General features: G+C 35.4%; 1 protein-coding gene, 1 long non-coding RNA gene and 1 pseudogene across 3 annotated transcripts in view; 1 reads left to right on the forward strand and 2 right to left on the reverse strand.

The window, feature by feature from the left end:
• Positions 1-10,297: 10,297 nt before the first annotated feature.
• On the forward strand, positions 10,298-19,516 carry LOC149041676 (peroxiredoxin-4-like; annotated as a pseudogene). The gene is made up of 7 exons (XR_016179331.1): positions 10,298-10,376; positions 15,962-16,041; positions 16,583-16,619; positions 16,834-16,950; positions 18,317-18,439; positions 18,690-18,746; positions 19,191-19,516. The product of XR_016179331.1 is annotated as a peroxiredoxin-4-like (transcript).
• A 4,441-nt stretch (positions 19,517-23,957) lies between these two features.
• On the reverse strand, positions 23,958-24,723 carry LOC149041677 (uncharacterized). Its single transcript, XR_016188937.1, has 2 exons — positions 24,482-24,723; positions 23,958-24,313 (listed from the first exon to the last, which is right to left on the reverse strand). It is a non-coding gene; the product is annotated as an uncharacterized LOC149041677 (long non-coding RNA).
• A 1,481-nt stretch (positions 24,724-26,204) lies between these two features.
• The window catches only part of LOC149041678 (uncharacterized), a 90,403-nt gene continuing 90,110 nt past the window's right edge, over positions 26,205-26,497 (reverse strand). The window contains exon 15 of the mRNA XM_089180910.1: positions 26,205-26,341. Within this exon, the coding sequence (XP_089037036.1) occupies positions 26,281-26,341 (61 nt within the window). The 3' untranslated portion in view covers positions 26,205-26,280. The remainder of the gene's footprint in view (positions 26,342-26,497) is intronic.

Below are 26,497 nucleotides of genomic sequence, written 5' to 3' on the forward strand. Positions count from 1 at the left end.
GTGTAAAAATATCTAGAGCCCAAATCAGTTTCAATTGGAAAGTGAAAAATGTAAAACGCATGGTTATCGTGCCGGTTTAAGTTAAAAAATAATTTCTTCCTTATTCTATCCTAAATATTGACCCTCCAGAAGGGATCAGTTCCTCTTCAATATTCGAAAAGCTGACTTGCTTTGCGACGTGTTTCCCAGTGTTTAATTGACGCTTAAGCTAACACACACTCCGCGTTTGTTCTAATTATTTGTACCTGTTGATTTTCCATCATCGTCATCTGACTCCTTCTTGAATCCAGATTGACCTTGGAGTGGTAAAGAAGAATATTTTATTTTAAGTAATGGAAACCTTTAGCCGTAATGATTCAGTTGTTTGTGTTTCATTTATTTTCATAGGTCTTTTTTCACTCACAAACTTGAGAAGTGCAATTAATTTGTTTCATCTCTCTCAACTGATAAAAGCACATCCTCCAAATTCACCTTTTCTCGGTTTGCTGAATCTTTCCCTCCCGAAGTAGCTAAAAATTAGGAAAGAATCAAACATATTGGGTTGTGCTCTGGACTTTTCCTTTAAACAATAAAGAATAATACATTCATAGAAATTAACCTCCCTAGAACGTCAAATATGATCAAGAATAATAATTGCACCCTTTTCCACCCCTGTTCGTTCGTGATTGTTGCTTTTTATTGCTGCTGAGTGCTCAGGAATTAGATCATTGAATTAGATGTGGCTGCCTGTTAATAAATTTCAAACCAAAATTTTATTTATAATCCAGATTTATGATTACAATATACTTCCATACTATTTACAGTTTTATTCTGTACTTGGGGAACTGCCGATCTCTAAATCTTTTATATTTCCAAATGATGAAACTTTAATTTTCCCCAAATCGGAAATTAAAAAAAAAGGTTTTAATGATCGTCATCGCTGTCTTCACAATCATCAACATCATCATATTATTGCTACTCTTTACGTTTTCATTATCTTAGATTCTGTTTACTTTTCCCAGTTAGCACCACCTGGGTCATGAAACAATAAATTATAGGGAGTCCATCAGAGATATATTATTATTATGAATATGTTTGATTTAAACCCAAGTCAGTCCTATTTACCTGCTACAGACAAAGAAGCATTAAAATCCACTCCGTTATCGCTTGAGGAAGCTTCACTTTTGTCTGCCGCTGAAATTATAACCAAAAGTTGTATCTAATATACGTTCAGTTAAATGCGTTCTTGGTTAAGTTCAATTTAATGCATCTGCAAGGTCTGTTGTCTATTTAAGTTTAGCTCAGTTTAGTTAAGTTTTCGTTTAGGCGGGGGCACATTGAGGAAGGAGTGTTAATAGTTTAGTTGAGTATAAATTTACGTCTAGTTTGTCACAACACATCAAATAAAAAGATATCTGGCGTATGATAAAGTGCCCATATCAGACATGGAACCCATTGAAGTGGTATCCTATGGGCGGGGAAATTACAAATAAGTGAGGAGTGCCGCGAGTATTTAGACTTGCTGGACCAGGAAAAATTTCAAAATGATAAGGTAATTAACAACATATTGAATAATTTCTGTCCATCATCGGTGCAAACTCTGCACAAGTTAACAATTTCCTGAAAATTATTTAACTGCTTTTCTCACCTAATGAACTGTCGTCAGTCAAGTCCAGGTTTTCGCCTGCTTCAACTTGCGCCTCTTTGGTAACTCAAAAAAACAAAGAATGTCATAGGTCATAAAAACTGGAATATTTGAAAAGCTTTTCAATTAATTTACATCATCTTCTGATATTTTCATTGGGGTTTTCCTCTTAATATCGCAATATGAAAGACTAAAATAACTTTAGAGGCCGAAAAATATAAATTTCTCCGTTATTGTGTAGCTTACGGCTCTGAAGAATCTCTTGGTTATTTCTGTCTTAATATTAACCCACAGAAAATGACTTATTCCGTCAGTTTTCAATCTTTTTAACGCTCAATTGTCTTGCAACGTTCCATTTGAAATAACTACAACTGTCCTTTTGGTAAAACGTTTCCTTGGGTGAATTTCTACGCCACTTGTCTCTCAACGGCTTCTCTGCCGCGTAAACATTTAAGATCAAGTAACAAGGTGCGAGGAAAACGATGAAATTGTTTAACGTTACGAATACTTGTAAACAATCGCAGCTTGGTTTGAAATTACGGAAACTGTGCAGACCAATGCCGCCATTGAAATATAGTCATTTTGCGCAATTTTAAACAAAATAGACTCAAGGCCTTTTTTTGGACAATCGTCCTACAGATGTAGTCTTACAAACTGTCTGAGTGTTACAAATATTACTTATACTTATTAATTTGTTATCATTGCCATCTGATTCCTTCTTTAATGCAATTTGGCCTCGAATTATGAAAGTAAAAACATTTATCTTTGAACTAAGAACACTTTTAGTTAATGATCCATTGTTTGTTTATTTCAAAGTTTCCTTCATGACGTTTGTTGTACTCAATACCCACTAACTTAATTTATTGCTATCTACTTTCTTTTCTTTGTTCCTCTCACCTGAAGAAAGCTCATCACCAAATCCAGTTTCACTTGGATTCCTGAAACTTTATCTCCTGACGAGTCCAATATAGAAATGAATCATTTAGCTTGGGTTGTGATTGGGAAAATGTTTCAAAATCAGGTTAGTGCGGAGGGATAATGAACTGGTAAAATGGAACACCCGACCTCGCTCACAGCGTCTAATATACATTTTGGCCTTAGTTTTGTTTAGTCACTTTTGCTTTTGTTGAGTTCTCAAGCATTAAAGCATTAAACCAGATGCCACTGAGTATTGACTCAAACTAGTATTTATTCAGACTGGCATTTATATAATTACAGTATCCTTCTATAATATGCTCATTGTTCAATTCTGTACCTGTTGAAGTGCCAATCTCTGACTCCTTTATTTTTCCTGCTGATAAATCTTCATCTTTTCCCTCGTCTAAAAGTAACAAGAGAGGTGGCTTTAGTGATCATCATCACCATCGTATCGTCGTCATTATTATCATAATGATGATTATTATTACTGTCACTGTCATTATCGGTACTGTTGTCGTCATCATCGTCATCATCATCTTCGTCACTGTTATCATTAACTATTATCAATTATTATCGTTATTATTATTAGACATAAGATATCGGTCTCAGGACGTCCTAGGTGGTGTTACCCCAGTTTATTGTGTGTGGTCTTTTACAGAAAACTTGATTGTTGGACTAACAAGATAATTAAGTAGTTGTCCATCATAAGGACAAACCTCTGATGTGAGGTATAGTATGAAAATCCAAACAAAAAACCTAACAGACATCGAATTGTTCTTTTTCTCCTTTACCTGATGAACTTTGGTCAGGATGGTCTTGTTTTCCATCGGCTTCTTCAACTTTTGCTTCTTTGGTAACTTAAAATAACAAAAAGTGTTGTAACGTAAGGTCCGTTTGTAATGAAAATTCGGAAAATTTTTGTTTTCTTAGTCCTTTAAGATATTTGTGTGTTTTTCCCTGGACGTTTCCATTTTAATACTGAAATAATGAAACAGACTGAAAAACTTAAAATTTAAAAATTTTCCTTAACTCGTTTTTGCTATTTGGAGCTTACCAAATAATTCTTTTTCGAATTTTCGTATAAATATTGAATTAACAAAACTAACTCAGTCCTTTCAGTCCATTTCTGACGGTCTACCGACTTCTTTGCGTCGCAAAGTTTTTGACGCACCAGTCCAAGGCATTTTGCTATTCAGAACTAGACAGTGTCAAGTTCTGCTGCTCTCTTAACAATAGATTAGTATACTTTTCAAGAAATAGATAGATAGATAGATAGATAGATAGATAGATAGATAGATGAAAACACAAGTGTTAATGAAGTCTACTTTGCTATTTGAACGCTTAGTTGATAACTTGTTATCACTGAAGAAGTGCAAAAAAATAATTTCCTGGCGCGACAAGACTATAAATTTTTCGTTTTAAGTAATAAAAAAAAAGCTTGCTGAACTATTTTTAGAACAGTTAGTTTGATTGTTTTGTTCATATCGTGAAAAAGGTAGAAGTAATTCATCATTCATTATGGTGAATGCCCTGAAGTATAATCATTTGTCTCACGATGTAGCCAGTTCAAATGCATATTATTTCTACAGTTGTCGAGAAACCCTCACTAATTTCGCGAAATTTATCAGAAAAAACTATTTATGATATAGAGTCATACACATTCAACTCACGCTTGCTACTTGTACCTGTTGATTTGTGACCAGCGACATCAGACTCCTTCTTGAATACAACTTGACATTTCTCAATGTCTAAGGATACTAAGCAAAATAATTTTTTCATTCTGAGTTCAGAGTGTAAAGTACACTAACTCGACTCGCTTACTGCGGTTTGATTTTTTCTTTTTGCTTCATATTCAGTGATCAGTTGATTATTTATTTTCATACGCTTCTTGTTCCAGGTCACTTTCCTTCTTAAAAATCTTACAAACTTGAGAGGTGCAATTTATTTGCTGTTTTGTTTCCCTCACCTGAAGAAAGCTCGTCAACCAATGCAAATCCAGTTTTTCTTGGACTTCCGGGACGCTACTTTCTGACATACTTAAAATAGAAGTCACCTCAGTGTTAGCGTGACTCTTCTGCAAATGAAACCGTGAATGCGACTGCTTCAAGACTCTTTTGGCTCGAAAAACAAAGATGATCTGAAGGTCTAAAATGTTGCAACTAGTTATTATTATTATCTTCGACGCGTTCCCAAAGGTACACACTGTCTTGGCAACTCAAATTTGGATTTTCAAAATCGTTTTTTTTTTCGGGAATCACCAACCGTTGTTGGTTTATCTCATTTCATCAGTATTTTTATCTATTGCTCTTAGTGCGGACTCCTCCGCAAAATCTAAATCTGTCGTTGGTTTGTCTCACATTCTTTACGTGTAGCTGAAAATTTAAATCGATTTGGAATTTGGTAAATGAATAAAGGGGGTAACTTTCTAGAGAAACTGTGGTGCTGCGTTGGTGGGAGAGTATAACAGGGTGATTTAGTGTTATAAACCGAGTCAATAACGTAAATTGGCCCCGTAGTTACAACTCGGTTGATCATACAAAATTACCCTGGAACTTGGTAAGCCACTTTGATTAAAGAGGACAATACGGATTTCAGGTGTTTACTTTAACTTCAAGTGAAACGGGGAGTAAACAGAGAACACCACACGACAACTACAGAAATACCATGGAAAGTCACAAGAAGATCAAAAGACATTCTCAAGATTTGAAAAATAAATTTAAAACGAAAATTGTGACGTCACTGTTCAAAGTTCCATTCTATGAATCAAAGCTTCTCAATGCAGCCCATAAAGTTTGCAAAATTAATACTGGTTAAGTCCAATATTTTTATTTGTTTGATTCATAGTTTTTTTTTTCTTGACTGAATAATGCCGAAGTGTGGTCCGTCGGCGGGCGTATCCATGAACTTTGGAACTCTGTCGATCATGAAACCTCATCGGTAGTTACTGTTTATGAATTTCATGAAGATGGGTAAAACAATGCAAATTAAAAATAAATGGAACAATTTCCAAATGCATCGGATAATTAACCCTTTAACTCCCAAAAGATCTCATTAGTGATTCTCCTTACTGTCTGCCATACAGTTCTTGTGATGTTAGTTTGGAGAATTTGCTATTGGATCAACTTGTAATCCCCGGACTGATATTTTTCTTTATTCTCATCACTTGTCTGCTTGATGTTGTATTGATATTGTAAGGAGAAATTCTGTCTTGGTCACTCATGGGAGTTAAAGGGTTATATAAGTGAAGAAATTCCGCACGGTGTCGAGGCAGATTTATTTACCAGTTGTTTTTTATGTGACGTACATTGCGCGCCGTAATTTCAAATTAAAAACAAAACAAAACCGAAGAAAAACAAACAAACAAAAACAATACTAGCGCACAAATGTACCTTTCTGCGTTATTACTATCATAATTAATCTAATGGCCGCTCAATTTATCGTCAGAGAAGTTGGTACCCTGAACCACAGATAATTTTCACCACGACCGTTTTTTTTCCTTAATTTGTGAATGTTCATGTATTTCGCATAAAAAAAAGCTGCGAAGATGTCGACATTGTAGCGATAGACTTTCAGAGGGTAAATCTTCAGCACAAACTGGCTGGTTCCAAAGTTCAGTGGATAGCCTGCACGTACTACCTCTAACATCGCAGCAAAACAAGCGGTTAGGTCCGCAAGGTGTGAAACCTGTAATTTCTCTTCCATTTGTTGATGGCAACGCCGTGATAGAAATTCATCTTTATCCTCGTTTAAAATTAAATCTATTTGTCCGTCTTTCCCCTAAGTGCATGCTACAATTTGTTGAAATATGTTTTCTCTCACCTGAGGAACTCTCGCTCTTCAGACCAAGTTCTTCTTTTGATTGCAAAACTTTATCTTCAGCCATAACTAAGAATAAAACAGAACCAAACCGGTTTGCTTTGTGACACTGATATTCGTTTGAAAACGATTCTGAATGAAAAGGTAAAACAGGAGAACATGTCACAGTCAAAAAACCTTCGGGAAAATTTTAAATGTGTCCTTTAATTGTTGATTAACCTAAACCAACAAGGAAAATAATCAGGATAGATATCAAAATATTTTATTGGACCCGCTGAGACTGAACATGTAGTCCTTAGCTTCAGAATAATGAATCTTCGACTTCCAACAGTTTCCCAGTAGCGCTCTAACTTGCGACCGTCTCGTTCGCCATAGTGAGTAGGATAAACAGCAACTTTAAATCGGGCACCCGAATTTGTACGTATGGTCGTCAATTTGTCTATTTGTGTTCCAACATATTTAACTTGTGTGTTGGATAACGCCAAAATCAATGTATTACAACTAAATTCTTACCTCAATCTCAAAGAAAAAATGCTAGAAAAAAATATATCCGCTATCAAACTTTCTCTAGCAGCTGATTCTAGATGAAAATGTGATTGTCTCTAAAATGAACATGTAACATGCACAGTGTTCTTGTGCAGACAGGCAGTTATATGGAGATTGCATGTCATTTGAAGAAAACAGAGCTGGAAACGGAAACCAGAATTTCTGGTTTCATTTTCGAATTTTCTATGATGTATATACAAGACTAAGTAACGACACAAATTCGAAAAGACATCTATTGAAAAAGCAACGTTTAACGCGTTCGGTTCTGACTGGAGGCAGGATGTAATCCTATGTCTGTACTGAAAATAATTACATATCATTCAGGCCTTTTATTTTTGACATGCGTGAAAAAGAAATTCGATGATTTACGCTGGCACTTCCACAAGGAAATGAACTGGTGGGATACCAGCATTAGCTTCCTTCGAGTAAGGAAAAAGCTCTGAGCTTCGAAAGAATTCGGAAAAGAGCAACGACAGAAATAAAGTAAACAACGGATCATACGGAAGAAATGATAGAAATAATTTTAACAACGACTAATTATCAGCTACTTTCTAGGCTTAGTTAAATGAAACTGATTTAAAAATGAATTATTTTCCTCTTCATTGAAATCAAGGGCTCACTTTTTTTCAAAAAAATTTGTTCATGTTGTAAGCAGCCGTGCTTGCCGGTATGTTCAGATTGATGGCCAGTAGGAAAATTGAGTTCTCTAACGGGCACGGTTGAGTGAAGCTTTTTGAGAATTTTCCTCATCACAAAAATTGCTTTCAATTCTGTCAAGACTACCGGTAACAATCGGTCTGCATTCAGTCGCCAAGTTGAACGCAATTTCGCCCCCAGGGACTTAACGTTTTGAACCGTGAAGCCCCTGGGTACAAGATCTTGCTGCATAAAACTACATAAAACACAACGCATGCATGTCTGGAAATTGTGGGGGCTTTAGTTACACGTTTTATTGAGGTTTGCCTTTTATTTATAGCGTTCGAACGAGTTTTGTTTCTTTCTGATCAATAATAGCTAATGAAATTTTTTTTCAGCTAGGGTGAAATGGAGAAGTTTACAGAAACTTGGATCAGAAGGATTTGTTTACAACCAACCTGGTAAGACATGCACTTTACTTTTTAACAAAATGCAGCTCAACGGGAATCTTACAGTTAAATAACCTTCCATTGAACTCACAAGGCTCTTTTGCTTTTACGAATGCACAAAAGGTGTGATATTATTTGTAAGTGCCCCTAAGGCACGGGTTTATCCCTTGTTTTGATTTAGTAATTGTTTAATTAATAATCTGTAAAAGTCACACTAGGTGCCTCGTCACGCGTTCCGTAAGTGGTATCGCATTTCCAAACAGAATGGATCTATTGTGCAATTCAATAATTCGATCGATTTCGCAAGCACTCGTGGTTTAATAGAAAGAAATTGTCTGTCGTTTTTATCGAAGGAAGGAAAGGTCCTTTTTGTGTTGACTCTCGCCAGATCCGGCAACAATGTAAGTTTAATTTACCTCGAGTGTTTCTATAGCTAATTTCTTGTCCCTAATTTTGTGAATCAATTATTTTTAGCTTCACGGTCAAATACGACATTTAATAAAGGAGGCGTTCCATGAAAGAAATTGGGGCGATATTTGTTGTGTCGATCAGTGAGATTCGTACGGTCCAGCTAGCGGCGATCAAGCGTCGCTATATTATTTTCATATGAATGAAATTCGAAAATGATACCAGCTTCAAACTCATCGTTTGTGGAGGAACCTGTTAGAAAAGGTGGAAGTCACAACACTAAACGGCTTAGGAAAATAACACTGACAAAGCCGAAAAAAATGTACAGGTTCTTACACCAAGATACCTAGCGGAAAAGTGGAGGAACATACCTTCCTTGGTCAAACGTACTTTGAAATTATTGTAGCCAAGGTAGAATTGTGCGAGTCATGAATTCCTGTTTAGCTAACTAGCTTACCAACTCACAGTCTGATTGTGCTCAGTGCTTAGTTCCAGTAAATATCTACGCCCCCAATGCGGGATGGCTTTTCAGCTTCAACTCCCCTTCTTACCGTTTGAAGGAACATTTCTGTATAACCTCATCATGTTCTTAAACAGAGCAGTAGTCCCAAATGTAATCTATTGCTTTCCCATTGGTTTCTTTTATCCAAGTACAGTACTGCATTCCACAATTTCCTTAGAAAATTTTCATGTAAAATGACTTAAATGATCCCTCTCCCCTGTAATATTCGATACAATAAACATGGACCTTCATCTTTCAAAAAGTTCCAGATAGTTCAGTACTTAGTTTTTCCCAGTTTTCATGTAGTGTGAAGCAACAAGGAGTATTACAACCACTTCCTGGATGGGATGTTAGTCCATAACAATGTGACCTCCCAACATTTCATCAGGCTTCCTTGTCCGTTCCCCTGTACCCATTTGTACTCCAGGTTGAAGAGAGGTGCTATGAAAGTAATTAAAAGTCTCTTGTGTAAGAACTAACCTTCACCAACTAAGCCTAACCCTAGGCAACACTTTGATTCAGCTAGGTCTTGAACCCAAACCTCTGGACGCAGAATCAGGTGCACTGATCATTAGGCTACTGTGTTCCCCACAGTCAGTAAAGTGGACTGACTAACAAATAATTACTTGTACAGAGTATTAATTAAATGATAAATAAGATTTAACTGTTAACCCTTAATACACCCTAACATCAATTTAACAAATAGATTCCAAGTTGCCATGCGTCTGTTCAGTAATAGATCACAGATGACGTCAAAATGCATGGCAACTTGGAATCTATTTGTTTTATATAATAAAGAATTAAAAAAAGTTTTAATGATAATGTCATCTATATGTCTGTCCTCCAATAGATCATAAGTGAGAACCACTCAGAATGCATGCATAACTGTTCCCTGTACATTTACTAAGGTGCTGACAAGGAGAATTTGTCTAACAATCAAGAATTTCTTTAGTTAGTAATCATTTCCTTTATTCTCATGACATTAAATATGTGATTCAGTGGTAATATTGTAAGGAGATTTTGTATGCTAGTCAGTGAGGGGTGTCTTGAAAAGAGCTGTTGTCATTATCAGTGATCGCTTTTCAAATACTTGATCAGAATTTTTTAATCACAGTCAAGAAATTTTTTTTCTTAACCAATTTCTAAAAGTAGGGCAGTTTTTCTGAAAATCATTGGGGAAACCTTGAGCAATGATTAAAGGAAGTGGCCCTATACTGACAAGTTGCTTAACAAATAATTCTTTATTTTAACACCAACTAAAGTTATGCTATGAGGACTCTAATAAGACCAGTAGTGCTAGTTTAAACATACTAGATGGCCTAACTGACCAAAAGAAAAGTAACCGTGTGTGTTTTATGTTATTAATCAATTATTTTATTGGATTTGCAGAGTTGAAAGATGAGGATGAAAACGGGATTCAAAGAGGATTGGATAATTGGAATGGGAAACGCACAGGAGATTGATGACGGGGAACTCGGCAAATTGTAAGTTGTTTGACTAACTTTACAGTGACAAATCAGACTATCCAAAATATTCTCATGATAACAGTGTTGTTACAAAAAATACAAAATAGAAAATGTTTTTACAAATATGCACCCTAAGTCGTTATATAAAATTTCCTTGAAGGATTGCATTTTTGTAACCACCTTCCTTGTAGAAAAAGCCTTAGATGTTTCCTAGAAATACTTCTGTGAAAATAGTACAAAAGATTATGAACTGATACCCTGAAAATTCTACAGGGCAATAACTATCCTTTTACGCTCTTTGGAAGTTGTTTAATGGCAAACACTTATCATATTTAATTTGATGAATGTAACTTGGACATCACCTTAAAGATAAGCCATTTTTTAATTAAACCCATGTTGCCGATATGAATATTTTGAAAGAGAAATTTTAAATCTGTTTTAATTATGGAAGAAATACTTTCCAGGTGGAAAACTAGATATTTTTTTCTTGACTGATTGGAGCAAACACAGTTAATTTGCTTTTCTTAGAGAGCAAGAGGTTGTTTTGTTGGCATATTTAATCAGGGTGAAGGTGTTGTTTTAATTAGTATTAATCAATTGTTAAATCCAAATTTTACTTTAGAGACTGAATTTTTTTCCTAGAAATATAAAAGTTGTAACATTAAGATTTTTATTGAGCCTAAGCAATTACACATAAGTTATCTTTTTAATATTACTTAATTTCTAAGGGATGAAACCTCAATCAAAAGAAGCAACCATTTCAAGTAATGATTAGGTCATCAAATCATTTTTAATGGGCAGAAAGTGTCCACATAAAATTTTATGTGAATTTAATGAAGTGAAGTAATTTCAATTGCTGAATTTTCTATTATTTGGAGGATTTGCTTGTGAACAAACCTTGATCAGTTTCCTTATCTTTTGAAGGTAGGAAAAAGTTACTGTAGAAATTATGGATATGTTCCTTAAAGTTCTCTCTTTGGTGAACATTAAAGATTGATTTCTTCCAGCTATTGTCTTTCTTCGGAGGACCGGAAACATTCCCACAGGTATCTCTCCTAGTGTTCTGTGTCGAAACAGAACATTTAAAATGAGTAAGATTGTTGACCGTTGCTTCAGAATTTAGTAATGTTTTCATTGAATATCAGACGAATTCTACGATAGTTATTGTTATGAGGTCTTCAAAAGGAGTTTTCATCTAGGAGACTGCAAGATGTTTCTTTTGGTATTTAACCTTTTCACCATCAAGATTTACATGTCAACACTTGTGCAGGAAAATCAAGGCCATTCTCAGTTCTTATACATTTAAATGCCTTGGTGAAATGATCTGAAGAAGTTCTTAGCTAAATGAAAGCAGATTTTTCTAATTAACCCACAAATGCTAGTATTTAAACTCCAATATGTCCTCCTCTTACAATGGATATTATACTTGCACTGTAGGAGAATACTTACCACACCAAACTGTTGCTGAGAAAATTATGTGTAAATAGTTCAAAGAGGAACTTCTAAAGATAAGGAAACTGATCTTTTCCTTTATCTTCTTCTATTTACTGGTACATGTCAATAGAATTTCTTAATTTCTAAGCAGAGCCTTTGCCCTTTGTGCAAGAAAAAAACTTTTCTGTGTAAAAAGGAAAGACAGGTTTTAACTCAAACACAGCATTTCTAAACATGGGATAGTACATGCAGTACGTGTCATTTGAAATCTTTAATTTTTAACTAGTTATAGATCAAAACCATTGCTGAGCAAATCCATCCATAACCAAAAAATGTTTTAAATTTGGGTCAAGATTAGAACAAAAAAGAACTCCTGTTACTGAATGTTTAGTTTGTTGTATTTGTGTTTTGATTTCTATGGCAAAATCTATGTTAAGAATATGTAGTGTGTTCATTTCTGTTCCCATAACATTTCATTCCTTGCACTAAGTGTGGCAAAGGTTTCCCTTAGTCAGTGCTCTAGAGCTTTGTTGTTGTAGAGTTATTCCCTAAGCAAACCAAGAACTAACTTTTTACGAAAGAATCAGCTGTCATTGTGGGATGGATTTTCAGAAACCAAGGTTAGGAGAATACACAGCCCCTTTGAACTTGTGTTTATACCAGTATCTGCCTGAGGCTTTGCACTGTGCACACACCTGACAATTAACTTCTTATGACCTCTTTATCAACTTGCTGAGGTCATATTCCATGGTGATGGAACCTTTAGAATAAAGGGGGTAAGTTTCTATAGAAACCGTGGCGCTATGTTGGTGAGAGAGATTATACCAGAGTAATTTAGTATTATCAACTGAATTGATAGGGTAAATTTGCTACTGTAAAGAGTTTAACAGCTCAGATGTTTCGAGCGTTAGCCCCTCATCAGAGTGATTGAGACTGTTACCTTAGGTAAAGTCTACTCAGTGACATCACTGACCTGTACCCAGTTTTAAGTGTAGTCTCAAAACTTACCTTTTGAGCCATGCTTTTAGTTTATTGCCTCCAGTAATGAAGTGTTTTTATCTTCTTAAGGGAATTAGAAGGTTTTCTTATCTCTATGTAACTTTATAGTGATTTTAGTTACATGTAGCTGCCATTATCATTGAAAATTTTTTTATTTTTTTAAATTTTATGTCAATTTTTTTATAATTTTTATTTTACTATAATTTTTTTATTTTCTGTGAAGGGTATTGGATCATTCATATCTGTGCGCCATATAAATTCTAATTATGCTCATTATGTAATAATGTCCATTGCTAAAATAAAGCATGACACCTACATTCTTCTAAAAATAATTGTTTAATGCCTTCTGAGCTTGGTATTTTCAGTGTTTTACTTAGCTCTTTAACTCCCATGGGTGACAAGACAATATCAATTAAGCAAAAAAGTGATGAGAATAAAGAAAAGTATCGTTTAGGGGATTATTTGATCCAATAATAAATTCTTTCACTAGCATCATAAGACTGGTATCGCAGACAGTAAGGAGAATTATTATTTGAAGTTAAAGGGTTGAAAGGAAAGATTGCAGTATACACAATGTGAATAAAGACTGATTGAAATATATTGGGGACATAAGTTTTAATTATGACATTTTAACAGTTATGCTCTTCCAGGGAATAATGTAAAAAATATAAAATAATAATAAGAATAAACAAAGGAGGAGATTGTGAGTTTCTTGCAATAGCCATTTAGGGTACTTGACAGCGAAACTATTCTCAGTAAATTGCGCTTATTTCTTGAATGTCACACGAAAACGAGCGGTCATGGAAACCATTTAAACGCTTGAGCTAGCCGTTTAGTATCCGTTTAAAACCGTTTTTCTAGACCGTTTAACGGAAAAGCGTTAGTGTCCGTTTTCCCATAGAGGGTCACAAGTGTTTTTCACTCAGCATCTTATACTGATACATGCTGGTATGGTGTGTTTAGCAAGGGAGAAATATTTTGATGCAGCATGTACTTTCTGCCCAGTCTGCAGTCTGCATGCAGTCTCAATTTTGGTCTTAACAAATCATCAATTGATTTTTTCATGGAATTTGAAATTTTTAAGCACTCATTTTTTTAATGTTTGTTTAGTGAAAAATTTACAAATCTCCACTTTCATTGCTCCTTTGATTAAAAGTAAGGGTGTTTATTAGATTTTCAGCATTTGCATCATAGCATTTACTCAAAGTTGTCATAAACTGTAAGGTGGCCTTTATTTCAAAATCATATTTCTCAATTAATTCACTTAATAATACAGTAGCTCTGTATTGGATAATATGTAAAACAGAAGCATATTTGAAGTTCCTAAGCCTCCCTTTCTATATAGTGCTGGTATTTTCCAAGAAAGGTAAAAGTTTTTAAGTTGCACAATAACTGTTATTTTTTCCTGTCATAAATGTTGAATAATGGCTTTATTCCTTTAGTTGGGTTCAGAATTTATTCAAGGACTGTGACTGTGCATGTGTACATGTAGGCAACCAATATAATTTCACATGCCATAAATCAGTACAAGTAAATTTTTCCATGGCTAACCTGAAACAGGCAATGTAATTTGTGTTCTTTGAAAGATGTAAGATTGCTCAATTATTCCAAATTGCACAAGTCATATCATGTGATCACTTAGTTATACATACATGGAAGAATAATGTTTCTGCTTTCCCCTTAATTAATAATGTTTATTGGGTACATGTATTTTGGCTCACTGATTCTGCCCTCATTTAGGTTATTGGCTGAAGAACAACAAATTGTCATTAACATGTCAGCACTTATCTCAATGGATAAGGATTAAGTTCTGGAAGCAGTAACTTTTTAAAAATTAATCCTCCAAAAAAATTGACATCTTGTGGACCTCAAACAGAAAAGAACTTTCAAAAGACCGTAAATCTTGTTGTCCATTTCTGGTGACTTAAACTTAATTTCTAGTGGTCATTAATATGAGCATGGAGCTCAGTTTATTAAAATGACAATATTAATAACAGGTGATGACAAGTGAGAAACTTGTGACCTTGAGGATATTGTTTTGATATATTATAATTATTTGGGTATAAGCCACATGATTTTTACTCAAATTAAAGCTTAAGTTTTTTATCCATGTGTTTTATGTGAGGAAACCTTTTTTAACTTTCGTCTTTTCATTGCATAGCTTTTTTACAAGTTTCATTTGAGAGAAAAGCAGTTTTTAGAGTGAATTTATGCAAAATTGTTGGGTCTTTGTTACACAAAAAGTCCCAGAAAAGGTCTTTGCTTATATTCACGTTGCTCAACCCTTTAATTCTAATAAGTGACGAATGTGTAATTTCTCCTTATAATGTTCATACATTATCCAGCAAACAGGTGATGAGAATGCTTCTCAATTAGAATTTGTTGTCTTGATTTAACACCAAATTCTTGTCACTAATTTATAAGGAAATAAGTAGCAGCTAGAAGAGAGAATTAACAGCCATATCTTGGAATTTAAAGGGTTGAATTAATTTTACACATTGGAAGTTTGGGGTCTTAAATGTCTCATAGCAAGGATATTGGTTACAGCCAAATACATTGCAAATGTGGTAACTCCAAATTCTCTAAGGTAGTTGACATGGAAAGATGAACATTTAGTAGTTGGAGTGGCTCATAAAAATCAAATATTTGGAGAGGATGGCAAAAGGTTTATATGTACACTAACTCATGATTAAAGTCAAAATTAATTTGTGACATGTGAATTTTAAAGAAAGGCGAGCATGATATGTGAATTTATGAAGCATTGTGAAGCCTGATTTGCCTCCTAAAAATGTATGTGACCAACCCATTTTCTCTTTCATTTTGTGAATACCTCAAGATTTCCCTTCCAGGAACCTTGCACTTGATAAGAGAGATTTGAAATTTCCCTTTTAAATTTTTGGTGCATGTAATGCTGTTTAAATTATTGGTGAAGCAGGAATTTTTCTAAAATTAATGTTTGAAATGAGATTGGGAACCCATTTGCTACTCAGCTCTTTGGAGTTAACTTGTTTAAGACAAAGGGGTGGTGAAGTGTAGCAAAAACGTCTTTAGTGTTTGGAAAGGTCAGTTCAGTCTCAGAATATCTGAGTTCTTCATAAGAGAAACTTACTTTTTGTTTCTGATTTTGATATAAATATTGTCCTGTGAATCTTTTTCTGCCCAGTTTCTAAACCAGCACCACATTGGGAGGGACTGCTGTTGTTAATGGAGAGTTTAAAGAGTTGAAGATTACTGATTTTAATGGTAAGCTGTTTCTGTGTGCTCGTAGATACAGCTGTAACTCGGAAAACTGAGAGCCTTATGTGAAATCCAATCACAGTTTTGTAAAGATCTTGTATGTGGCTACTAGTAATTCTGCAAGGAGCAGTTTGACACTAATGCCTATAATTATTTTCCTGTTTTTACGTGCTATTATATAAACAGAAGCCTCTGCCTGGGCTTGAATGAACAGATAAATTATTTGTTAGTAGGCATTGTCTATTAGGAGATGTGTGAAGCAGATTTAGTCAAGTGACCCGTTGAGACCAAAATAATGAAACATTGTTTAAAAATATTATTATCTCTTTTAAAAACCTTCTCCTTGCTTAATTTTTGGCTTGTTTCTGTGATGTTTTTGTTGATTATTTGTCTTTTCCTTCCAGTTTTTTCCTACTGATTTTTGAATAACCTTCCCCTGGCTCAATTTTTGGCATGTTCATGTAATGCTCTTCATCATCTGTTGATGATTTGTCTAGTTTCCTTTCAGTGTATTCTAATTTTTGTTATATTACTTTTTCCTATGCAGGAAAATATCTGGTTTTCTTTTTCTATCCCCTTAACTTGTGAGTATTAGATGTTAGTATAGTCTTTGACTAAAAGTTTGTTGTACTTTGCTACCTTCATGCTATCCTCCCAAATAAGCCATCTCTCCACAATTGCTACAGCTAGTAGTCAACATTGTTCTCAAGGTGACTGGTATTAAAAGTTTCATTTACTGCATGCATGTTATTTTAAATTGAATCATTACAAATAACACCTATTTGTTGTCATTTGCAGTACTTTTGTTTGTCCAATGGAGATCAATGCCTTCAGTGACAGAATTGAAGAGTTCAGGGCAATTAACACCGAAGTTGTTGGTTGCTCAGTAGATTCAGTTTTTACCCATTTAGCTTGGTATGTTATCCCTTTACACCCCAAAATCAGTGTGCATATTCTCCATACTTCTATCTACACATTTCCTAGAGTTCTGACAAGGAGAATGTGTTCAACAATCAAGAGTTTCTTTAGTTGGTGATCATCTCCTTTATTCTCATGACCTTAATGTTTGATTTTGGGGTGATGTTGTAAGCCTGAGGAGTTAGAGGTTAGTCACTCTTTGGGTTAAAGGGTTAATCTTTAATTTTAACTGAATTTGTAACTTTCAAGGATTTGAGAGATTGAAAAAAACAGAGAAAGGTATATTGCCATATTATTGGAACATTTTTAGAATGGCAGAAATTAAAGTAACAAGGAAAAATTTCCATTTTTGGTAAAAATCTCCCATAAAATGCATTCCAGTTTTAAGTTACATTCATTCTATATATTTGTATAAAGTGTTATCATGCAAGAGAGAACTTTTGAATGATTTCATGGATAACGACAAAGATATGTTTTGCTAAAGCAGTGTTCACCCTTATTTTTAGCATGATAGGTAATTTGAGGAATTCTCAAGACAGCTAGTAGAGCAATCCTTGTACCTGTTGAATTGTTAAAAATTCCTAGAGATATCAGAGGCAATAGATAAGTTCCTATATTCTTTTCAATTCTAGGATCAACACTCCAAGGAAAGAGGGTGGACTGGGAAGGCTTAAATATCCTCTGTTATCTGACTTAAACCACCAAATTGCTAAAGATTATGGAGTACTGCTTGCATATAGTGTGCATATTCTCCATACTACTATCTACACATTTCCTAGAGTTCTGACAAGGAGAATTTGTTCAACAATCAAGAGTTTCTTTAGTTGGTGATCATCTCCTTTATTCTCATGACCTAAATGTTTGATTTAGGGATGATGTTGTTAGGAGAAATTAGATGTTAGTCACTCTCAGGGGTTGAAGGGTCAATCCTAAATTTTAACTGAATTTGTAACTTTAAAGGATTTGAGAGTTTTAAAAAAACGGAGAAAGGTATTTCCAATTTATATTGAAGATTTGTAGAATGCCAGAAATTAAAGTAAAAAGGAAGAATTTCCATTTTTGGTAAAAAAAATCTACTATCAAATGTATTTCAGTTTGAAGTTACATTCATTCTACATGTTTGTGTAAAGTGTTAGATTATTACAATATAGTCATCTAGGAGAGAACTTTTGAATGATTCCATGGGTAATCACAAAGATATATATTGCTACAGCAGTGTTCACCCTTATTTTAAGCATGATTGGTAATTTAAGGAATTCTCAAAACAACTAGTAGAGCAATCCTTGTACCTGTTGAATTGTTAAGAATTCCCAGAGGTACCAGAAGCAATAAATAAGTTCCTATATATTCCTTTCAATTCTAGGATAAACACTCCAAGGAAAGAGGGTGGTCTGGGAAGGCTTAAATATCCTCTGTTATCTGACTTAAACCACCAAATTGCTAAAGATTACGGAGTACTGCTTGAGAATGAAGGTCACACCTTAAGGTGAGGATATCTGTGTTTTGTATTTCCTCATGTTTCTGACTTTTTGTGTCTGTAGGCCATTCTATTTAAAAATGTGTTTAGTTTTTATCAGCTGTGATCCTCTTGGAATAATAAACATTATTCAACAAGGTGGAAGTGAAATAGCTGGGGATATTAACCGAGCTGCAAAGCAGCTAGGTAAATATCTACCACTTTCACCTACACTGAGGTAAATAATTATATTTGCATGTACACTGTATATACCACACAGAAAAAGGGAAGGGACTCTAAAGGGACTCTACGACAAACCACAATGAATGACCTACCGGTATGTTGTAACTTTACATGTATGACTGTAATTGTACCGTGAATTTCTACTGCGAGTTTTATGTAGCTGTTTGCTTCTACGGTTCATTGTTGTTGATATGCTGAGAAAATTTATCTGTCCATTCATGTAATTTGATTCGAGTCTGGCCCTCGTCCACTGTCACGTGGTAAAAATCTCAAGCTCATCGTTTAAGTGTTAAGCAGTGGGGATCCCTTTCCTTTTATTTCGTGACGTTTTTATTATTTCATTTGAAAAATATTGATATTCGATTTTGATTTGGACAAGGGAGAAAAAAAGCTGAGTAGATAGTATCAAGAAAAAAGGCTCCTGGTGTCCATGTCTCCTGATTTTTTTGCGGTTAGCGGTCTTTGGCTTTATAAAGTGTGAAGTACTATTTATAACCTAGCTACTCAAAGAAGTTAATCTGAACTGGTTATTTCGCAGGTGGGCCGATCAGTCGACGAGACTTTACGGTTAGTCCAGGCTTTCCAATATACTGACAAACACGGGGAAGTTTGTCCGGCCGGTTGGAAGCCTGGTAAAGAGACGATCATACCTGATCCAACAGAAAAGAAGAAGTACTTTGCAAAACAGACTGAAGGAGAAGATGAGGAAGAGAAGAAATGAACTGAACAAACTTTGGAATTGATAAAAAAAACTGAGAGTTGTCTTAATTTAGGTGGCTTTGTTTTACTTTACATCCAAAAAAGTTACCTACGATTTGTAAGAAAACTTTTGGCGAGAATCGAGAAACAAATCTAACTTAAAGATAGGTCTTTGTAGTAGTCTCTTTAGTTGTTTGTTGCGGCCTTAAAGGCCTGCGCTTTTCTGTGCGCGTAGGATTGGGGTGGAGTAATGATGAGGTGATTCCCTTGTTTTGTTCCTCCTATGAGTATGGCTGTAGTGAATTATTAGACTTCTTGCTATAAATCACCTCACATACTCTGATCAGTTACTCCACGAGTTCACTCTGAAACCAATTCTTCAACCCGCTCTCTTGCTATACATTTCCTACGGTGCTGACACACGAGGATTTTGGCAATCATTCCCCTAATTCTCATGACCTTAATACTTACCTCGGCTTGATACTGTAGGGAGACATTACATGATAGTAGCTCCGAGGGGTTAAAGAGTTGAAATGTTTCCCTAAGTCTAGGTGAGCAAGTCAATAGAAAAAATAGGTCCGCAATGCGTACTTGTGTGGGATTTTATTGACAAAGTGTTTGGAAGGGGTTTTTGAGCGGAAGCAAACCTGTCACTCACTGTGAGTCAACTGTACTACAGGGGTGATATTAGGCCTGGAATCAAAAGTCTGAATAGTAATTTTTGTGTGGGAATTATTTGAACAAATACAGATTCACAGGAGGGATCTGGGGTATTAACTTTTCCTTTTATCAAGCAATATGCCTTTCCTTCCCTCCCTGGAAGCTTTTTGGCGTGTTTTTGAACGTTTGGTAATCGTCTTCAACAAATAAATTACCTCTTGGTGGCTTAGGCTATTTATTTGTTTATACGGCAATACTGGAAATACTTGGAGCAGTAAATATTTTCGTAACAGTCATTAAAAAAAAATTGAAAAAATTTCTGCTACTACTTTTTAACTCGTGGATACACGATAGCGTAGAAACGAGTTCTTGTGGGCGCTCTGCGATATGCAAATTAGCGTGGACTCTTCGTAATTAGTCGGCTTCGAACTCGAGATCTATCCTTCCGAAGAAGTAAGTCCAAAGTCGTGGCGCTATTATGATTGCACTGATCGTTGCGATATTTATTGTCTTTACACGCCTGTTTCGACATTTACTATATTGAAATGGACTTCAAATGTTTCAGATTAGTGCTATGATCAACTTAAAAACCAAATTTGAAGCGTCTTCGAATCGTCCATGCGCTGAACCTAACGAGGATCAGCGAGAATCACGAAGAGTTTGTGAGTGACAGCAAGCTGTTGACACAGAAATTCCCACGGAAACATGTACACATGACTTTAAAAAAAATGGTAATTTGCAGCATTATTTCTTTCTACGCTAATTTGGGTCTTTCCGTTGTAATCGTTTCGTTTTGTTATTCTTCTATGCAAGCGTGACTGTTTTGATGGTAAGAATGAAAGATGATCGCTTTCCACAAGTCGTTGCCGAGCACGTGACTATAATCTGGCCGGTGTTGTTTTGATCACTTGACAATCTTTTTCGCTGAAAATACAGGACGACTTCTTATTTCAAGGAATGTTTTTCCAATTAATTTCTATCGCATCGGTGTAAAAAAGTACAGGTATATGGGTGTTCTGAAAAACAAAAGGGAAATTCAAAACTACGAGAAATTGCGAGTAATCGGCCTCTTGTACTACACGCGGGTTTTTTTGGTGTAACATGCGTATGTTTCCCGTAAGTTACAAGCACTTTACGCACGTGGGAATGCTGCAATCACGAATTTTATATTACGTGAAAGTCACGGATGTGGTTGTTTGCTCACTTCACTAATATGTTTGTTTGCTTGTTGTTGTTTTTTTGGTATCCTGGAGTATTTCAGGAGGGGTTGCAGACTTAACTGGAATAATTGTTTAATGCAGGGTTGTCAATAAAGGTTGCAGTTAGAAATTAGCCAAGATGCTAAAGGAGCTGCCTTGAAATTTCAGGACTGTGTGTTATGTAGTTTATTTTTGTCTTTTGTAAATGGTTGTTAAACTGGACAACTCTTAGAAAGATGACTTCAAATTTAATTTTAAAAGGCCTGTTCTGGTACCAAATGAATAAGCAGCATTTCCTTATTAATAGTTTTGCAAGTTTCTCATTACGAATTCCTCTGAAAAAAGAGAAACAACTCTTTTCATAACTATTTACTGCTTTCTTTTGTTGCTCTCTTAACTTAAAAACAATGTACATCATGATAAAGTAATTTGTTATAGGACACCGTAAAATGAGGCCCAAACAGCTTTATGATCTGTGAAATGTGTTTCTAAAACATCTGCTTGTATATCAATGTTAGATATATTTGTATATATATGATCAATTACTGTGTTGTTGTCAGTTGTATAAGTTGATATGAACTGTTTGTAGTGGTTATCCCTCACTAGTAAATTATACAAAGGTCTTCTGTCTGTTTCAACAAGCCAATTTATATCAAAGTCTCTAGTAATAGTATTGTTGTCTGGTGAAATGTTATTTAATACCTCAGTTATTGCTTCATAAAGTCGTCTTACAGGCACGTTTGGGGAGTGATATATCCCTATGATTGTCCAATCCTCAAACCTTGCTAACTTAATTACTGTTATTTCAACACCATGTATATTGTGACAATAGGGGTATCCAGGTAAGTATGGGATTTTACTGTACACAGCTGTACCACCATAAGACCTTGATCCATTGCTGGAATTAAGGTTATCATTACGGAAGAGAACATAACCAGCAATGTCATACATGTCATTATTATCTTGAGAATTAAATCTTATTTCTGTGAAAATATTGATATCAGCACTTAGATAAATTAAGTCTTTACGTTTATCTTCTATGTGTTTGTGAAGAGACCTTACATTAAGATAACACAGTTTAAGAAAGGAAAATGTTATGTCATGGAGAGGGAGGTGCAAAGCTTAAGTTCTGCAGTTGTTCTTAATCTCTCCATCTGGATTAACAGCAATCTTGCTTTCACACAAATCAGAAATATATAGGCCTTCTATAGCAGTCACTCTACTGAGTCCCATATAATGTATGTGTGGAATAGTATTTCTGGTACTAAAATCCACAAAAATTCTACTGTCAGTATCACATTGTGACCTGTGAATTGTTTTTGCTGCTGTGGGACGCAGTGGAAATTGTTTTCTAACAACTTGTGCTGTTCTGTTTCCACCTACCGCAAACTGTGTAGTCACAGGGTTTACTGGGGTCCATGTGTGTTCAATTCATTGTACATACAAATGTCTTTTTTCATTCCTTGTTTTCTGACCTACATCTGAGTGGTCAAATTGTACCCATACAATACCAGATGGTTTGGTTTGTTGATGTAACTGAACTAGTTTAACAACATTTCCAGCACCATTTGTCATGCCATCTTCGGTTCGTACATTCATGACAAGGTGTGTTCTTTCACCCTCAGCAAGACAAAGGGTTGAGGCTAACTGTTTTGTTTTTCTTGGATCATTGGGTATTTGTCTTAGTATTTTGTTTCTTAGCTCTGGAGAGATAGCTCCAATAACACTATCTTGAGCATTTATTGTGAATTTGTTTCCTGTGGCTGCATTATGGGCCCTTTGTTTAAATTCATCTACTTTATCATTCTGTATAAATAGGTGAGCTGCATCTATTGGGTTGTTGATGTCTTCTTGTATAGCTCTCTTTAAGTTTTGCAATGTCAGCTACTGTGTGTTTACCTTTACGCAACCTATTAAGTAATTCTACAAACAATTTGCTGTCTCTTTGACCCATGATTTCATTAAGTTCAAACATTTTAAAGTGTTTATGCCATAAACTGGGAGAAAGAACAGCATAAATCTACATTTTTGAGGTCTTTGAAAATATAAGCATCCATAACAGATTCTAATTGGAATAAGTCACCAATAGCAATTATGCTCACACCTCCAAAATCCTCTCTACAGCCTTTTATATCTTTAAGCCTATTGTTTAGCTGTATTGCAAACATACCATTTCCTACCATTGAGATTTCATCAACAAAAATCAATTGACTTCTCAAAGTGTTTAGTCTACTTGAATCAAGCTGTTTGTAATTTCTCAGTGATTGATTGGCAGGAATGGCCAGAGTGCTATGAAGAGTGTCACCCTTAAGCTTTACCAGTTGGAGCTAATAGTATAACTATGATCTGATGAAAATCATCACCAGCTCTAGTGTTATAATACTTAAGCACTGCCTGATACAAAGCTTTTGTTAAATGCGATTTGCCAACACCAGCCCCTCCACTGAGGAAGCAGTAGAAAGGGGTTTCTGAGGTTTTAATCTGATGTAAAATGTGTTAAAAAAATTATTTTTGCTCCTTATCGGGTGTCTGGACCATTTGACAAAAATCAAAATCAGGTAATTCATTCAATATCAGTGGTTCATTATTCAGCGATGTTGATGAAATGTTGAGATCATCAAAGAGGTCATAGTTTTCACTAAAATCAGGATGTAAATCTTCATGAGATCCAATCCTTGAACGGAATTGGTCAATGGAGATTCCCTTATTTACTTGTGTGCTTGAGCGAGCAACAACAACAATCCAACTAACTAGAAACTCAGTTTATTAAAATAGATAACACTCTTGACAGTTCAAGGCAAACAATAGTTTCTTTCAGTTTGTGACACTTTGAGACACTTGTGAGACATTTTGAGACACTAGCGAGACACTTTGAGACACCCTGAGACTCTTTGAAGCGCAACCCGCACAAATACATTCAAGCCGACAAATGCTGGCTTGCGAGAGTACAATGACTCCTTTCAATCTGACACAACCCGCACCGAAGGTCCAAGCCGATAAATGTTGGCTTGTGAAAGCGTAAAAGCTCCTGTGCAACCTGCACTGAACACAAGCCGCGTTTCAGCGTGTTGAATTACGTGAAAAAATCTTTTGTTATAGACACCTGAAGAAATAACGAAACAAACGCCTCAGATTATGAAAGAAAGAACACAAACCAGGTGTACAAACGTAATCGCCTTTCGTGAGAGCTTAATCGTGAAGCTCCCACAACAAAATTGAAAAGTTAAAGCACGCAAAGAACCCGTGAAAATATGAAATGACTTATCCTTACCTTGGAAACAAAAATCCCCAAGAAACAAACATGAAATTCCGAATAAGTTCTCCAAAACCCAACGACTGAGAAGAGAAATGGCTGCCGTGCAATACACTATGAAAAAGCGCCGACTGGAATCCAGTCTTCACGGCTCACTGAACGCAAATAGAAACCACGTGACAAGCACTTCTCTCTCTCGTGGACAAATAAATAAAGAAATAAATTTCGCGGGCGTTGACTAAGTGTGGGAAATCCCACACAAAAATAGTCCATTTTACAGTTGTGTGCTTGGTTGCCAAGCCTTTGAGCAGGAATGAGGCTAAGGGTGACCTTGTTATGATACAAACCTGGCTGCTTTTCAAATACAAATTACTTTGTTATCATGCTAACTAGATACTGGTCTCTATCATAACAAGGTCACCTTCAGCCTCACTCCAAATCAGAGGCTTGGCAACTAAGTACACAACTGTAAAATGGCCTATTGTCAGTAAACAATTTTCAGTTTTGGATCGAAAAGCAGTTGCTGTGCAGGAAATGAGCCCGCGCCCCTACCTTGAAATTTCGATAACCGTAGGAAATCTAACCCCGCGCATTTGGTGTGAAACATGTGAACCAGTGGTGAGCAATAATACTTAGCTGCATTTTAAAAGCACAGTCTTGGTCTCTAGCAGAATGTATCCTCTTTAACAGGGTGGTAGGAAAAACATGGATATTTTGTTTTAGACTTAATGACCTTTGAAGCTGACCGTCCTTTCACTCGAACCACCTTCCCTTGTCCAAGTGAATTAGACGCGAGGTGTGGGTCTTATCCTTGTAATTCAACAGCGTGTTTAATTAATTGGGCGAAAGGAAAAGTTTAGACAGAGTGAAGGGGTGTAACAGAATATGAATTTTATGGCGTTCTAGTTTTTGTGTTTCGGAGGTTCTTTTTACACTAAATTTGCAATATCAAGCAGAAGAGTGATAATCTAAAAACATCGCCTGCCTTTTTACTAAATTTCCGAGCGAAAGTTGCGTGAAATATACAAAAACAGTAAGAACTGAAATGAAGATCTGAAATGGATTTTAATTGGATTATGTATCAAGTAATTACCAATGGACTCTGTGTTTTCCATGGTTCATGATTTATGCTTGCTCTAGTTTTTATGGATAGTACATTACTTCCAAGCTGGCAAAGGCTTTAAGATTAAAAAATTAAGTTATCAATCCAATGGGTCAAAATGTATCAAATGCATGTCAAAATGCATGTAAAAAAAGCAGTCATGTACAACCTACAATAAGTTAGAAATTCAAAGGTAAGATATGCCAGAACACCGAAGGTTAAACTTTCGTATTAAGCTTATGATTTAGAAAACATCGCTGTATAATCCTTACGAAGACCATGTGACATTAATTAAAAGGTTTTCTCAGCATAACTTGTCTTAAACATGGCCGCAACACTACTCAATCTCCGCAAAAAATGTCTTTTTAAAAGTAAACCATCTGACTTTTATCAGTTTAAATCCACAAAGCTGAATTTAAAAGAAGTCAAAAAGAGTTTCAAATTGTACTTAAAAGTTATTGAATGATATGGTAACAAATCACTTATTTGATTATAGCCTCAATGCAGGTTATTTAACGATTCAACCGGTTCAATTCAATGCCGTGTAACATTAAATTTGTCAAATTGCACTTACACGTTATTATATGATATGGTAAGAAATCACTTATTTGATTATAACCTCAATGCAGGTTATTTAACGATTTAACCGGTTCAATTCAACGCCGCGCAACATTAAATTTGTCACCCCGCATGCCTCTGTTGGTTTTGATAGTAATTAGTCAGTACCAAACGCCTGGGGTCCCCTCTTGTCTGCATACAAATCCATCAGTGATGACCTAAAAGAAAAATATAAGAGCCGCAAAATTGAATGCTTTTCTTGAATTCCTCGAAAAATAAATTTAAGTGCGAGTCTCGGTATTAACAACAGGCAGTGCAATAACTCAACGAGAAACTTATTTCTCTGTTTTGTGTTATCCTTGTGCACCCTCTAC

Source organism: Pocillopora damicornis, chromosome 8 (genome assembly GCF_964200805.1).
Source record: "Pocillopora damicornis chromosome 8, jaPocDami1.2, whole genome shotgun sequence".
NCBI classification, from domain to species: domain Eukaryota; kingdom Metazoa; phylum Cnidaria; class Anthozoa; order Scleractinia; family Pocilloporidae; genus Pocillopora; species Pocillopora damicornis.